A 17,006-nucleotide genomic window follows, 5' to 3' on the forward strand; every position below is an offset into this window, starting at 1 on the left:
ATCTACAACAAGGTGAACCCCATCTTCCATCACTGGCGTGTGGAGGAGAGGAAGTTTGGCCTGACCTTCCAGAGTCCAGCTGATGCCATTTCTTTTGAGAAGGGCCTTCAAATTGTCCTTGACAAGTTAGACAAAGGTATGCAAGAACCTAGGACATAAAACAATGATATTGATGGGCTTACAAAAATCCATTATGGTTATGCTGACAGCTACTTTTGTCTTGTGGAATCTTATGATTAAATTTCTTTATCATGTGAAAGATCTAAGATCTAAATCTCATTTTTTTCCCATAAACTTTAAGGCTTTGACTCTCCTTCTTCCTCCACACCAGAAGAAGGAGACACAGAAGATGATGGTCAAGCAGTGAGTCTATTTATCACCTCATGACTTTTATTGCTATCAAGTAATTCATGATTAAAATACAGGACAAAACAAGCCATTGTATTTCACCTACTCCACTAACACTAAGACAGATAAACCTCAGTGATTTAATTTGTGACTTATTAATGATTTATTTTGGGAGTTACACTGAAGACTAAACATTATTTTTATTACAATAGATATGCAGTGGATATAAAAAAAATTTTACACATCCATATTAAAATAGCAGGCTTATGTGATCTTAAAAAATGAAACCAAGATAAATAATTTCAGATATTTTTCCACCTTGAACGTGATATACCAACCAACAAAATTCAAGTAAAAAGCAAACAAAACTGTTTTAGGGGGAAAAACATACAACAAACTAGTTGCACAACCATTTATAATAAGGCATGTGACTGTGCTCAAATCACATCACATTCAAACTCATGTTAAAAAGCAATTATCATATACCTGTCATCAATGAAATGATTCTGATTAACACCAAATAAAGATAAGCTGTTAGTGTAAGTTTTTCTTGACAAAGTATGTACAGGATCTCTTTGTCGAAAGGTATCGATCAGGAGAGGGGTACAAAAGAATAAAAAAAGAGAGATATACCATGGAACACTGTGAAGTCCATCATCAAGTGGAGAATATGGGACACCACAGTGACATTACCAAGAACAGGACGTCCCGCCAAAAAGATGACAAGACGTAAACTTATCAGGGAGGCTGCCAAGAACTATGGCAACATTAAAGGAGCTGCAAGAATATCTGGCAAGTACTGGCCACTCCGTGCATGTGACAACAATCTCTTATAATGTTCACATATCTGGGTTATGGGGTTAGGGTAGCTAGATGGAAGCCATTTCCCAAGCCTGCCAAAATCACCCAAAGCACAAATCCAAATAAACAAAGGAATGGTTTAGAAAAAGATCAATATTTTGGAATGGCCCAGGCAGAGCCCAGATCTAAATCCAATTGAAAACCTGTGTCGTGACTCGAGGGCTGTGCACAGGATACCCCTGAATTTCATAGATCTGGAGAATATTTTAAAGAAAGAATGGAATAAAATTGCCAAATGAAGATGAAAAGGAGTGTAAAATATTTCCTATTTTTATATCCACTGTACATCAAACTATCATTTTATGCAAATCTATCTATCTATCTATCTATCTATCTATGTCTTTTATATATATACAGTATCTCACAAAAGTGAGTAGACCCCTCACATTTTTGTAAATATTTGATTCTATCTTTTCGTGTGACAACACTAAAGAAATGACACTTTGCTACAATGTAAAGTAGTGAGTGTACAGCTGGTATAACAGTGTAAATTTGCCGTCCCCTCAAAATAACTCAACACACAGCCATTAATGTCTAAACCGCTGGCAACAAAAGTGAGTACACCCCTAAGTGAAAATGTCCAAATTGGGCCCAAAGTGTCAATATTTTGTGTGGCCACCATTATTTTCCAGCACTGCCTTAACCCTCTTGGGCATGGAGTTCACCAGAGCTTCACAGGTTTCCACTGGGGTCCTCTTCCACTCCTCCATGACGACATCACGGAGCTGGTGGATGTTAGAGAACTTTTGCTCTTCCACCTTCCATTTGAGGATGCCCAACAGATGCTCAATAGGGTTTAGGTCTGGAAACATGCTTGGCCAGTCCATCACCTTCAAGGCAGTGGTCGTCTTGGAGGTGTGCTTGGGGTCGTTATCATGCTGGAATACTGCCCTGTAGCCCAGTCTCTGAAAGGAGGGGATCATGCTCTGCTTCAGTATCTCACAGTACATGTTGGCATTTATGGTTCCCTCAATGAACTGTAGCTCCCCAGTGCTGGCAACATTCATGCAGCCCCAGACCATGACACTCCCACCACCAGGCTTGACTGTAGGCAAGACACACTTGTCTTTGTACACTGCCACACACGCTTGACACAATCTGAACCAAATAAGTTTATCTTGGTCTCATCAGACCACAGGACATGTTCCGGTAATCCATGTCCTTAGTCTGCTTGTCTTCAGCAAACTGTTTGCGGGCTTTCTTGTGCATCATCCTTAGAAGAGGCTTCCTTCTGGGACGACAGCCATGCAGACCAATTTAATGCAGTGCGTGGTGTATGGTCTGAGCAGTGACAGGCTGACCCCCCACCACTTCAACCTCTGCAACCTCTGGCAGCATTCATACGTCTATTTCCCAAAGACAACCTCTGGATATGACGCTGAGCACGTGGACCCAACTTCTTTGGTCGACCATGGCGAGGCCTGTTCTGAGTGGAACCTGTCCTGTTAAATCGCTGTATGGTCTTGGTCACCGTGCTGCAGCTCAGTGTCAGGGTCTTGGCAAACTTCTTATAGCCTAGGCCATCTTTATGTAGAGCAACAATTCTTTTTTTCAGATCCTCAGAGAGTTCTTTGCCATGAGGTGCCATGTTGAACTCCCAGTGACCAGTATGAGGGAGTGTGAGAGCGATGACACCAAATTTAACACACCTGCTCCCCATCCACACCTGAGACCTTGTAACACTAACAAGTCACATTACACCGGGGAGGGAAAATTGGGCCCAATTTGGAGATTTTCACTTAGGGCTGTACTCACTTTTGTTGCCAGCGGTTTAGACATTAATGGCTGTGCGTTGAGTTATTTTAAGTCCCCTATAAAACTACTCGAATGACAATGCTAGTTCCCCCCCAATGCACTGAAGACATGAGAGCTAAAGATGAATATGGGACTAGAGATCAGAATTTCAGCTTTCATTTCCTTATATTTGCATCTAGATTAAACAACTTAGAACATGTTATATTTTGTGGCAGACCACTTTAATTTTATGTAAGCAAAAATATTATTATATTGTAAAAATTAAATAACACTTAATATTTGGTTGCATTTCCCTTGCTTGCAATAACATTTATTTTAAGACATGTCAGTTCCAATACTTTTGCTCACCTACAAATCAGGTGGTCTTTCACCAAAGGTACCTTGTTCTAATTTGTTTAAAACATCTAGATGTAAATATCAGGAAATGAAAGCTGAAATTCTGATCTATCTTGTCCTATTCATCTTTTGATTTTAAACCTAAATGTCTTCAGTGTACACCAAAAACTAAAGAATTGGCCTTGCCATTCCAGTAATTTCATAGGGGACTGTATATAGCTGGTGCCATCTTTGCTGTTATAACTGTTTCCACTCTTCTGGGAAGGCATTTCACTATATTTCAGAACGTGGTTGTGAGTATTTGTGCCCATTTAGCCACAATTAGTGAGGCTGAGCACTAATGTTGGGCAAGAAGGCCTGGTGTGCAGCCAGCATTCCAAGTCATCCCAAGATGTTCAGAAGGGTTGAGGTCAGGATCCTGTGCAGATCACTCAAGTTCTTTTATTGGTAAACTATGTCTTCACCTTCTCTGACCTCGCTTTGCGCAAGGGGTATTGTAATGCTGGGACATGTTTTCTAGGCAATTGTGTGCTTCCAACTTTGTGGCAACAGCTTGGGCAAGACTCTCATATGGGTGTGATGGTCAGGTGTCCACTTTTGGCTATGTAGTTTATAAATATACACTGACCATCCACTTTATTAGGAACACCTATATATTCATGCAGTTATCTAATCATCCAATCATGTGGCAGCAGTCCAGTGCAAAAATCATGCAGATACATGTCAAGAGCTTCTGGTAATCAAACATCAGTATGAAAAAAAAGTGTGTTATCTGTGACCTTAACCGTGGCACGGATGTCGGTACCAGATGGGCTGGTTTGAGTATGTCAGAAAATGCCGATCACCTGGGATTTTTACACACAACAATCTCTAGAGTTTACACAGAATGGTGCGAAAAACAAAAAATATCGAGTGAGCATGGAAATGCCTTGTGGGTGGAAACACCTTGCTGAGAAGAGAGGTCAGAGAAAAATAGCCAGATTGGTTTGAGTTGCCAGGAAGGATATCATAACTCATATGATCACTCTTTACAACTGTTAACCTTGTATAACATCGAACATTGAGGGGGATGGAGACCACGTTAGGCTCCACTCCTATCAGCCAAGAAGTTAGCCCATCCACCACAAGGTCTGATGTGTTGTGCTTTCTGAGATGCTTTTCTGCTCACTACAGTTGTAAAGAGTGCTTATTTGAGTTACTATAGACTTCCTGTCAGCTCAGACCAGTCTGGTCATTCTCCTCTGATCTCTCTCATCAACAAGGTGTTTCAGCCTGCAGACCCTCCACTTACAGGATTTTTTTTGTTTTTCATTCTGTGTAAACTCTAGAGACTGTTGTTTGAGAAATTTATGGCGTTAATTTAAGTATTGTAGTCGTAAAAAAAAAAAAACAACCAACCAAACAAACAAAAAGAAAACAAAATAATCTGAATTAAAAACAATATTGTGTTTTCCTTGGTGCTTGCTCTCTCTGCTATTTTCTACTCATAATTTTATTTTATTTTCATTCATGCTTCAGTTTACTTTGCCCTCATTACAAAAATAGTTTCATGGGTATATCAGCAACCATGCAATATATGTTGTACATTTTTACACCATGAAAATAGCTTGTACTTGACCAAAATTTCCTTAGCTTCAGCATGCTAGCTAACTGTGTAATATGTGTTATGGTGTCAAAATAAAAGTAAAAAAAAAAAAAATAGTTAAATATTATATATATATATATATATATATATATATATATATATATATATATATATATATATATATATGTATGAGTGAAGCTGGCATCAACCGTGCTTTATGTTCTTTCTGACAACAAAGCATGTGATAACAACATACTGGTCATTGCCACTTCAGAAGTGAGAAGTAATTCTGATAGCATACGAAGGCGGTGTAGAGTTCGAATGTGTCATGAGCAGGTGAACATGGACAATCCCGCACAGCCACAGATAATCAATACAAATTTATCTTGGAGATTTAATTGATACGCTTAATGATTTTATATGTTTATAAAATACTGAAAATGTCAATCGCTTACTAAACCGTGCGTACGTTAGCTAACAGGAGAGGTTTGACATGAGACTACAATTATGGCTAATTCGAGCACCTCAGTCTTTCAGTAGAGCTGGTATTCAGTATTTACAATAGGCAAGCATAAGCAGAAACAAACATATCAATTAAATTTCCAAGATAAATTTAGGCTATATCAATTACACGTGGCTGTATGAGATTGTCCACGTTCACCTGCTCATGACACATGGGAACCAGTGTTGCCAACTCTCACGAGACAATAAGCAACAGCAGCTTCAAAAACAAGCCCAATATAATAATAGCTTATTACGGCCTCAGCAACATATTAAACTGAAACCACGTGGATTTTGAACAGCAAAAACTAAATTTTTTTAACAAAAAATTGTCAAACGGCGACTAATCACCTGTGAGCAGAATATGATTGGAGAGATGGAAAAGGAATTTACATTATAACCATAACTACTATAAGTATATGAGTATTTGTATTTTGTTATAACCTGTAATAATAACAATTGTAATAATTAATACATTATGATATATAATATATATATATATACACACAGTATCTCACAAAAGTGAGTAGACCCCACACATTTTTGTAAATATTTGATTATATCTTTTCATATGACAACACTGAAGAAATGACACTTTGCTATAATGTAAAGTAGTGAGTGTACAGCTGGTATAACAGTGTAAATTTGCTGTCCCCTCAAAATAACTCAACACACAGCCATTAATGTCTAAACCGCTGGCAACAAAAGTGAGTACACCCCTAAGTGAAAATGTCCAAATTGAGCCCAATTATCCATTTTCCCTCCCTGGTGTCATGTGACTTGTTAGTGTTACAAGGTCTCAGGTGTGAATGGGGAACAGGTGTGTTAAATTTGGTGTCATCGCTCTCACACTCCCTCATACTGGTCACTGGAAGTTCAACATGACACCTCATGGCAAAGAACTCTCTGAGGATCTGAAAAAAAGAATTGTTGCTCTACATAAAGATGGCCTAGGCTATAAGAAGATTGCCAAGACCCTGACACTGAGCTGCAGCACAGTGGCCAAGGCCATACAGCGGTTTAACAGGACAGGTTCCACTCACAACAGGCCTCGCCATGGTCGACCAAAGTAGTTGAGTGCACGTGCTCAGCATCATATCCAGAGGTTGTCTTTGGGAAATTGACGTATGAGTGCTGCCAGCATTGCTGCAGAGGTTTAAGGGGTGGGGGCTCAGCCTGTCAGTGCTCAGACCATACGCCGCACACTGCATCAAATTGGTCTGCATGGCTGTCGTCCCAGAAGGAAGCCTCTTCTAAAGATGATGCACAAGAAAGCCCGCATACAGTTTTCTGAAGATAAGCAGACTAACGACATGGATTACTGGAACCATGTCCTTTAGGCTGATGAGACCAAGATAAACTTATTTGGTTCAGATTGTGTCAAGCGTGTGTGGCGGCAATGAGGTGAGGAGTACAAAGACAAGTGTGTCTTGCCTACAGTCAAGCATGGTGGTGGGAGTGTCATGGTCTGGGGCTGCATGAGTGCTGCCGGCACTGGGGAGATACAGTTCATTGAGGGAACCATGAATGCCAACATGTACTGTGACATACTGAAGCAGAGCATGATCCCCTTCCTTCGTAGACTGAGCCGCAGGGCAGTATTCCAGCATGATAATGACCACTGCCTTGCTAAAGAAGCCTAGGTTGAAGGTGATGGACTGGCCAAGCATGTCTCCAGACCTAAACCCTAATGAGCATCTGTGGGGCATCCTCAAACGGAATGTGGAAGAGCACAAGGCCTCTAATATCCACCAGCTCCGTGATGTCATCATGGAGGAGTGGAAGAGGACTCCAGTGTCAACCTGTGAAGCTCTGGTGAACTCCATGCCCAAGAGGGTTAAGGGTTAAAAATGTGAGGGGTGTACTCACTTTTGTGAGATACTGTATATATGTGTGTGTGTGTATATATATATATATATATATATATATATATATATATATATATATATATATATATATATATATATATATAAAATTAAAAACAAATTATTTTTACATTATAAAAGGTAATCATCCCATAATCATCCCTGTCCACCCCTGCACCATAAACTTTAAGTTGTTTATCCTTTTCCAGGTCTTTGTTAAACTTTTTGCCCAGGGCTGTCGCTAGTGGGGTTAAAAGTGGTGACAATTATAGGGGCCCCCACTGCCCATGGGGCCCCACTAAACCCAGTAGTTACGTTAAAAAGGTCCACACTTTATGAATAATATATATATATATATATATATATATATATATATATATATATTACAGCTTCAGCTTGTATGCCTGAGAGTTAAATGAAAACCGCAAAAAACATGCAATTTCATGAAAGACGTTTTCCAAATATCTTCTCTCCCCTCCCTAAAAATGGTTTAATCGGATGGTTATTAATTATTTCAGTTCAGTCAGTGACGAACAGCAGAGGGACCCAATAAAATGGAAGTCCCATCTCAACTAGTGAACATCACCAATCAGCGTTGAGGCTGCTCTGAGAACAGTTGAAGTTAGAAGTAAAATTGAAGAACTCGAGAATGAGTGATTGAAAATGTCGGGGAAAAAACATAAATGTGGGTACCAGAAATGTAATGAAAAGAAGGAAGACGGAGGCCAGGAGAACTGCTGGATCCCAGTCTATCAAGACCTTCTTTAAAAGACAGGTTAGTGCACTGTAGGGATGACAATGTGATGGGATGCCGTGCCCTGATCATTAGGCTGCCCGATTTACTTTAGTGGGAATAGGACACCTGTAGGAGCTGCCACCCACACGCCCCCTGCCGGTACTGTCACATAATTTTCTTATTACTGACTGAACTGACTGAACTATCACACGGTCAAAGTCCCCGTCTTTTTATGCTTTTATGTAAATACAGTAGAGTTGGTTTCTATAACACACGGAAAAAATGGATATGCGTGTCACAAGGATTACAGACCTGCCGGCTGCTGATGTGATATGTTTTAAGATAACAATACTGTCAAGAAAACGCGAATACAACTCACTTCTCTTGGATGGATACATTTATTAGCTTTATTTAATAATATATTATGCAGTAGCATATTATCTTCATAAAAAATTATGACAATTTCAATGGTTTTATTTTACATTTGATCTTCTTAGGAAAATGCATGTTTTGTTCAGGTCAACACATTTTAAAATCATGAAAAAGTGTGTTTGTGTGTGTGTGTGTGTGTGTGTGTGTGAGAGAGAGAGAGAGAGAGAGAGAGAGTGCGATAGAGAGTCTTGGCTTGTACATAGCAGGACTATAAATTCTTTTACATTTGACTGCATTCTTTTCAATTTCTGAATGTTTACTTCAGCTGTTAGACAACAGACTAACTGGAAAGACTTTGTATTATATTGCTGGTACTTTTAAAATGTGTTTTATTTTATTAATTTATTGTCTTTTGTTTTTGTTTGATTAGTTTATCTTGAATAATTGCTTAAGGACTTTAAACAATGGTTCATAAGAAGTTATTAATGGCTTAATGCAATTGTTTTGATGTAATGTTTACATAAACATTTAAAACATTTTGTTACATTGTAAGAAACCCCTATTAGGTAACATGGCACAGTAGAAGTGGGCCTCCATGCCCATACGGTATTATATGGGTGGAGGGCGGTGGGGGCCCACATCAATATTTTGAACACCCTAGCTATGGCCCGTTTTTGCCATACTTGGACTACTTTGTTGGCGGCATTGTTTGTGGAAACATAGGCCTAGCCTACATATAACTATCTACGTCTACTATACTAACCATCATCGCTTGGAATTACAAAGTGATCTTTCTCCAACGAGGGGGAGGAGGGGATGGGATAGGTCCACCTGCGGATTTGTGGGAGAGAAAATTACACTATAGCTGTGATATTATTGTGAGGCCTTGAGCAGATTGTGTCAATCAGTGCACTGGGGAAAACAATGACAGATAAATCTAAACAACGAAGTCGCTTGTCAGGTTTTCCTAACAAGCAACCACATTTTTTAAAAGAAGCCCCCCCCAAAAAACCCCGTAATCCGCGACCCGTGAATTTTTTCAAGCGACTTCAAAAACAAATGAAGCCATAAGTCGCGTATTATAAGCGGACTTGGCAACTCTCATTCAAACAGTAAAAAGCAGAATCACGTGTCCCTGATATCATCTACTCCCAGCTTATTGATAGACTAGAGAAGAGCTGTAGGTTTAGAACCAGTGGACCAATGTACACTGTTTTGATTATGATCGTAATTTTTGTAATCATAAGCGAAGAGCTTGGAAATGAGGGAAAAGAAAACAGAAGCGTGAATTAAAAGAAAATGAAATTATGAGCAAAAATATAGCAGAGAGCAAGTAAGTTAACCAAGGAAAACACAATTTTGTTTTTAATTCCGATTATTTCGTGTTCTTTTTGCTAATTTTTTCCCAATATTTTTTTTATTGTGTATTAAATTCTATGATTCGCATGTATTAATATTTTTTACGGCTCCCACACATCGCCTGATGCCCTAGAAATTCCCAGGAGATCACCAGTTTATGAAATAGTGAAACACATGGTACCAACAACCATGCCATGGTCAAAGTCACAGAAACACCATTTTCCCCACATTCTGATGTTTGATGTGAACATTACCTGAAGCTTGACCTGTATCTGCATGCTTAATTTTTTATTTGTATAGTGCTTTTTGTTAAAAAGCAGCTTTACAAAAATATATAAATTCTGGACATACATTTTTAATTAATAAATTTCATAATGATCAAGCCAAGGTAGCAAGAAAAAACTCCCTGAGATGGTATGAGGAAGAAACCTTGAGAGGAACCAGACTCAAAAGGACACAGTAAAGTGCAATTCTAAATAATTCCTTTCTATGACTGTGTGCTATATAGTTAAAAAAAGAGTGCCATTGTATAAGCAGGAAATTCATTATAGTTTTAACATGAAATCTATTTTTTTTGTGTGTGAAGTTATCAACTGTTAACTGATGTAGAGTGCAAAACTGTTCATGGCTATAGCAGTCCTAAACCATGTTCATGGTTTTCAAGTGGTACCATCCACAGTAATCTCATGTATATTTAAGGCTGTCCATATGGGGCCATCCACAGCAGCAGCGAGAGGTTTCCAAGTGATGAGAACTCTAACCAGAAGTAGGGCATCAGGATGGATCAGGCACGTCTGCAGAGCAGAAGGGGCCAGGATAACTGGTATCTGAGAAGTAGCATGTTTAGCTTGACCAAGAGAGAGAGAGAGAGAGAGAGAGAGAGAGAGAGGAGAGAGAGAGATTATTAGGTATGCTCATAATCATGTAATGGTTAAGGACAATGTACACTGTATGCTGAGTACAAGCAGGGACTCTGGCAAGACTAGCTATGACAGTATAACTAAAAGGGAAAACCAGAAGGTCACACATACATGAGGGAATAATTGTATGCAGAAATTATTGTGTGCTGCCACAAGATTGGCTGATTAGATAACTACATGAATGAGCAGGTGTACATGTGTTCCTAATAAAGTGGACAGTGAGTGAGTGTGTGTAATTAATATATATATATATATATATATATATATATATATATATATATATATATATATATATATATATATATATATACACACACACACACACACACACACACACACACACACACACACACACACACACACACAGTGTACACAACATGGATTGTGTGGATTAAGATTCTGAACTGGAACTGGTTCACAATCTAGGAAGCTATTATCTGAAAAAATAATTTACAAAATATTTTTTCAATTTTGATTGCCACTTCTAGATCAGTAATAAATACCAACAAGTGGAACCTTTATATAAGTAATATTTTTTCTAGCAGAACTGTCATGAACAGTCACCCATGCAGTTGTGTAATCACCATGCAGTATCTCAAACCTCCTGTGTTAAAGTGCATGTTTACTTTGCAAATGTATAAAAAAATTATGACAGCTTGTAGATTTTAGTGCCAATTTATCTTGCAACAATCCTTTGCTCATTACTTGGTTAGCATTGTGTAAATACCCTAGATAGCCACCTGACACTAACACAGATATGAGGGTCTTCCCCAAACCCTTTACCAAACTTGGAAACACACAATTGTCTAGAATGTCTTTGTATGCTTTAAGATTATGATTTCCTTTCACTGAATCTAAGGGCCCAAAGTAAGGTGCATAAAGTCATGGTTTACCAAGGTTGGTGTAGAAGATCTTGAGTGGCCTGCATAGAGCCCTAACCTCAACTCCAATAAACACCTTTGGGATGAATTGGAACACCAAGTTCATGCCGGGCCTTCCTGCTGAACATCAGTGACCAACCTCTTATGCTCTTTTGGCTGAATGGGCACAAATACTCCTGGTCCAATATCTAGTGGAAATCCTTCTCAAAAGAGTGGAGGCTGTTATAGTAGCAAAGAGGGAACAACTCAATATTAATACCCATGGTTTTGGAATAGGATATTCAATAGTCAGGTGTCCACATACATTTTGTCTGTATATACATTTAGACATTTATAGTGTATATTAGAAGAACTGGATAAAAATAACTGATGAAAATTGCACATTCATTTTGGCTTATAATTTTTTTTTGTCTAATTGACTGTATCCAAATTCACCATTCAGGTGCCAATGAACAATAGCTTAATGTTCATAGAAAGTAATTTTTATTTATTTATTTATTTACAGCTCTGAAGTGTAAAAATCTTAAGCTGCAGAACCACCATATGTCTAGGTAAAAACAATAAAGGCTATTTGGGATGATGCCTAGCATGGGATGTCCAAACTTTTTTTTTTTTTAAAGATTAGATTACATTACATTAAAATACCAGAGAGCCAGTCACCAAAATATTATTTGACAGCTCCAATATAGTGAGTTTAATTTTAATTAAACAACTGCAGCAGCGTATAACCTGACAGCTGTTTTTGTGACACGCAATGATCTTTTTAGTTCTTGAAAATACTCTTTCAAGAATTCACAAATGGTTTTCCATGCTTAGCTATTGGAATCATCCCCACTTATTAGCTCTAGTAATGTTCTGCACCCTGTTTATTCAGCTAAAAAGTTGCTTCTGCCAGGAAAGCTTCTATCTACTTCAGTATCTCTGTCCTCTCATCCGTTGAATGTTTTTTTTGCATTAGCCATGATTTGTTTAATGTCTCATGATATTAAATTCCTTAATTACTGTAACAGTCTCTTGATTTATGAGGCTTGTATTTACTATGGCTCTCGATAAAAAAGTATTAGTTTACAGCTCTTTTGAAATTGCTCCTTCTCAGCGTTAAATTAGTACTTTTGGTCTGTAGCTATGGCTAAATATCATTCAAGTAAATTAACTTGCAGGTGTAGTCAGAGAAAAAAAAATCTCCTGCAATTTATTTAACTGCTTTCTCAGTGTTAACTTTGTGCTTTTTGTCTGTAGCTATGACAAAATAGCATTCTAGTAAATTAATTTGCAGGTGTACTCACAGGAAAAAAATTCTCGTGCAATTGAGCTAACTGCTATAACAGTTTGCTGCCACTGTCAGGTGAAAGGAAAATTTGCAAATGTTGGCCAGTTGGCCACCTATCATACATTCTGAGAGAAAAGCTGAAGGCCAATTAGCATTTGTCTGTGGGCCAGACTTTGGACACCCCTGCACTAGCAGGTCCTGCATGTATGATAACTTGCAGTTTGTGTCAGTCTCACACAGGCAGTGAGTCGTCCTCGAACAGCAGAAAGGAGATGTTGCCCAAGCCCATCACCATAGTGACTAGCGAGTCCTCCGCCACTTGCTTTGTCCATTCTACAGCAGAGGAGTTTGGGTATGGGGAAGGGCATGCCATCACTACTCAGACCCCTGCTCAGGTATTTTATTTATTTTACATATCTATTACAGTAGTTAGAGTAAATATGTGAGATAAGTGACAGATACAGATAATATTGCAGATAGACCAGTTACTGTTATGGGCAAAATCATTATATACAGTGGTGCTTGAACGTTTGTGAACAAATTTTCTATATTTCTGCATCAATACAGTGCATTCGGAAAGTATTCACAGCACTTCACGTTTCCCAAATTTTGTTATGTTACAGCCTTATTCCAATATGGATTAAATGAATTATTTTCCTCAAAATTCTACAAACAATACCCCATAATGACAACATGAAAGAAGTTTGTTTGAAATCTTTGCAAATTTATTAAAAATAAAAAACAAAAAAAGCACATAAGTATTCACAGCCTTTGCCATGACACTCAAAATTGAGCTCAGGTGCATCCAGTTTCCACTGATCATCCTTGAGATGTTTCAACAACTTGATTGGATTTAAGAATTTAATCCATTTTGGAATAAGGCTATAACATAACAAAATGTGGGAAAAGTGAAGCGCTGTGAATACTTTCCGAATGCACTATATGACCTAAAACATCAGATTTTCACACAAGTCCTAAAAGTAGACAATGGGAACTTGATTAAACAAATGAGACAAAAATATTATACTTGGTCATTTATGGATTGAGGAAAATGATCAAATATTACATATCTGTGAGTGGCAAAAGTATGTGAACATCTAGGATTAGCAGTTAATTTGAAGGTGAAAGAGTCAGGTGTTATCAATCAATGGGATGACATTCAGGTGTGAGTAAGCTCCCTGTTTTATTGAAAGAACGGGGATCTATCAAAGTCTGATCTTCACAACACATGCTTGTGGAAGTGTATCATGGCTCAAATAAAGATTTCCGGGGACCTCAGAAAAAGAGTTGTTGATGCTCATCAGGTTAGAAAAGGTTAAAAAAAAACATCTCTAAAGAGTTCCACAGACAGACACCAATCCATAGACAGACAGATTTTATACACATGGAGGAAATTCAAGACCATTGTTACCCTCCCCAGGACTGACGGCCCAAGAAAGATCACTTCAAGAGTGAGATGTGTAATAGTCCACAAGGTCACAAAGGAACCCAGGGTAACTTCTAAGCAACTAAAGGCCTTGCTCACATTGGCTAATGATAATGTTCATGAGTCCACCATCAGGAGAACACTGAACAATGGTGTGTATGGAAGGGTTGCAAGGAGAAAGGCACTGCTCTACAAAAAGAACATTGCTGCCTGTCTGCATTTGTTAAAGATCATGTGGACAAGCTAGAAGGCTATTGGAAATTCTGTGGATGGACGAGTCCAAAAAGGAACTTTTTGGTTTAAATGAGAAGCGTTATATTTGGAGAAAGCACAACACTGCATTCCACCATAAGAACCTTATCTGTGAAACATAGCGGTGGTGGTAGTATCATGGTTTAGGCCTGTTTTGATGCATCTGGGCCAGGATGGATTGCCATCATTGATGGAACAATGAATTCTGAATTATACCAGCGAATTCTAAAGGAAAATATCAGAATATCTGTTCATGAACTGAATCTCAAGAGAAAGTGGGTCATGGAGCAAGACAACGACCCTAAGCACACAAGTCATTCTACCAAAGGATGGTTAAAGAAGAATAAAGTTAATATTTTGGAATATTTGCAATATCCTGACCTTAATTCAACAGAAATGCTGTGGAACAACCTGAAGCAAGCAGTGCATGTGAGGAAACATCACAGAGTTGAAGCTGTTCTGTACTGAGGAATGGGCTAAAAGTCCTCCAAGCCGATGTATAGTACTGAAATGTTTAGTTGCAGTTATTGCTGCACAAGGGGGTCACACCAGATACTGAAAGCAAAGGTTCACATACTTTTGCCACTCACAAATATGTAATATTGGATCATTTTCCTCAATAAATAAATGACCAAGTATAATATTTTTGTCTCATTTGTTTAATTGGGTTCTCCTTGTCTATCTTTAGGACTTGTGTGAAAATCTGATGTTTTAGGAAAATCTCATATTTATGCATAAATACAGAAAATTCTAAAGGGTTCATAAACTTTCAAGCACCACTCTAATATAAAATAATATATAAATATGAACTAAGAACTGGCTTTCTATGTTAACAATATTCCCTATTGTTTAATTGGTAGCAAAAATTGTGGTAAAGTCCCAGGCAACTTCACATGAAGGGATATTTCTGTCCTCATTTATGGTTCTCAATTTCCTCCTACCATTACTTGCTTTTCTCCAGGTCCATAGGCGGCCTTGCCAGCACCAGCTTTCTCAAGTATCAGCTGTGTTGAACCCTCCAGCCCCTCCTCCCCCACCTCCTGCTCCCCCAACCTCCCCTCTGGCACCCCCAGCCTCCCCACCCTTGTCCCCACTCTCCCCTACCATGTCCTTGCTGGAGGAAGGTGACCTACGCAGTATCGATCCATGCAAGGATTTATGGGGCTCGCGGGGTTATGAGGACTACCGACGTGCTGGGACCACACGGACCAAAGTTGGGGGTCTGACAGGAGGTGTCATGGTAGGAGGTGGGCCAGACAAGTCAGAGCTTTGTGTGGTGCACTTTGAGAAAGAACTGGCAGGTGTGGGCACACCAGGCTGTGAGGTCACGGTTATGTTGGACACCAAAGGCTCTCGGCGCCACTCCTCCTCACCCACCTGTATGCCTAATGCCATCTCTGGAGCATCTCCTGCAAGCGGCTCCCCACAGGAGACGGGCAAAAGCTCACCCTCGCCATGCTGCATCCATACTTCACTTGCCACACCCCGCTCTCGGACTCGCAAAAGAGGGGGCAGTGGAACCAGTGGGGGTGGAGATGCCATTTCACCCGATGATGACAGCCCATGTCCACAAGGCTCATCCTCCTGCTCGTCACGCTGTGTGTATTGTCGCTCAGTGTTTAGTGCCTCGGAGAATGGACGTGGCCGCTGCCGGGATGCTCCGGATCCAGCTTTACACTGCCTACGCCAGTGGACATGTGTATGGTGTGCCGAGAGCCTACTCTACCACTGCATGTCAGACTCTGAAGGCGAGTTCTGGGAGCCATGTTCGTGTGAAGACTCGCTGGGCCGTAGGCCACACCCACTTTGCTGTGCCGGCTGGATGGCACTGCTGGCACTGTCACTCTTTGTGCCATGCATGTGCTGCTACCTGCCGCTGAGAGCATGCCTGCGCTGTGGGGAAAGATGCGGTTGCTGCGGGGGAAAGCACAAGGCTGTGCGGTGAGACCTGGCTTTGGGAGGTTCTGAGGCCAGGGAGAGGTTGTTGTGATGGAAGGAGAGGGAAGGGAGAACACCAAATTTTTTCCATTTAAAAAATAGTTTAAGAGAGCTTGCTCCATAGCGATCATTAAAAAGTCCCTTTCCCCCCACAATCCTCTGCTGCATTCCGTTTGTACTCTACCAGGACCCTTAATGGTGGTGCCAACACACAATGCACTGGCAGCTTTGCATTGTGCTCTTCAGAGAGACACAAATATGCAGGAAGATGGCTCCCACCGCCAGCTTCTCTCAGCTCCAACTGACTGTTGTTAAGGCTCACAAAAGGAGCATGCTGAAAACACCAACATGTAAAGCTATGCTAGGTTTATTTTTTGTCTTTTTTAATTTTATTTTTTAGGAAAACTGTACAAGGCAAAATTACAAAATGTATATCTTACTTTCCTTGAAAATAAGAGGTTTTTGTTTTATACATAATTTATTAACATGTCCCTTTTTACAGAGCTTTGCCTCAATGTTCCAGAAAGGTTAGAGAGAAATATATATATATATATATATATATATATATATATATATATATATATATATATATATATATATA

General features: G+C 39.4%; 1 protein-coding gene across 1 annotated transcript in view; it reads left to right on the forward strand.

The window, feature by feature from the left end:
* Positions 1-16,920, forward strand: part of spred3 (sprouty related EVH1 domain containing 3) — a 17,816-nt gene extending 896 nt beyond the window's left edge. The window contains exons 2-5 of the mRNA XM_053623325.1: positions 1-136; positions 302-363; positions 13,020-13,184; positions 15,429-16,920. The exon at positions 1-136 is cut by the window's left edge and continues 33 nt beyond it. Of these exons, the coding sequence (XP_053479300.1) occupies positions 1-136; positions 302-363; positions 13,020-13,184; positions 15,429-16,412 (1,347 nt within the window). The 3' untranslated portion in view covers positions 16,413-16,920. The remainder of the gene's footprint in view (positions 137-301; positions 364-13,019; positions 13,185-15,428) is intronic.
* Positions 16,921-17,006: the final 86 nt, after the last annotated feature.

Source organism: Ictalurus furcatus, chromosome 4 (genome assembly GCF_023375685.1).
Source record: "Ictalurus furcatus strain D&B chromosome 4, Billie_1.0, whole genome shotgun sequence".
Lineage (NCBI taxonomy): Eukaryota > Metazoa > Chordata > Actinopteri > Siluriformes > Ictaluridae > Ictalurus > Ictalurus furcatus.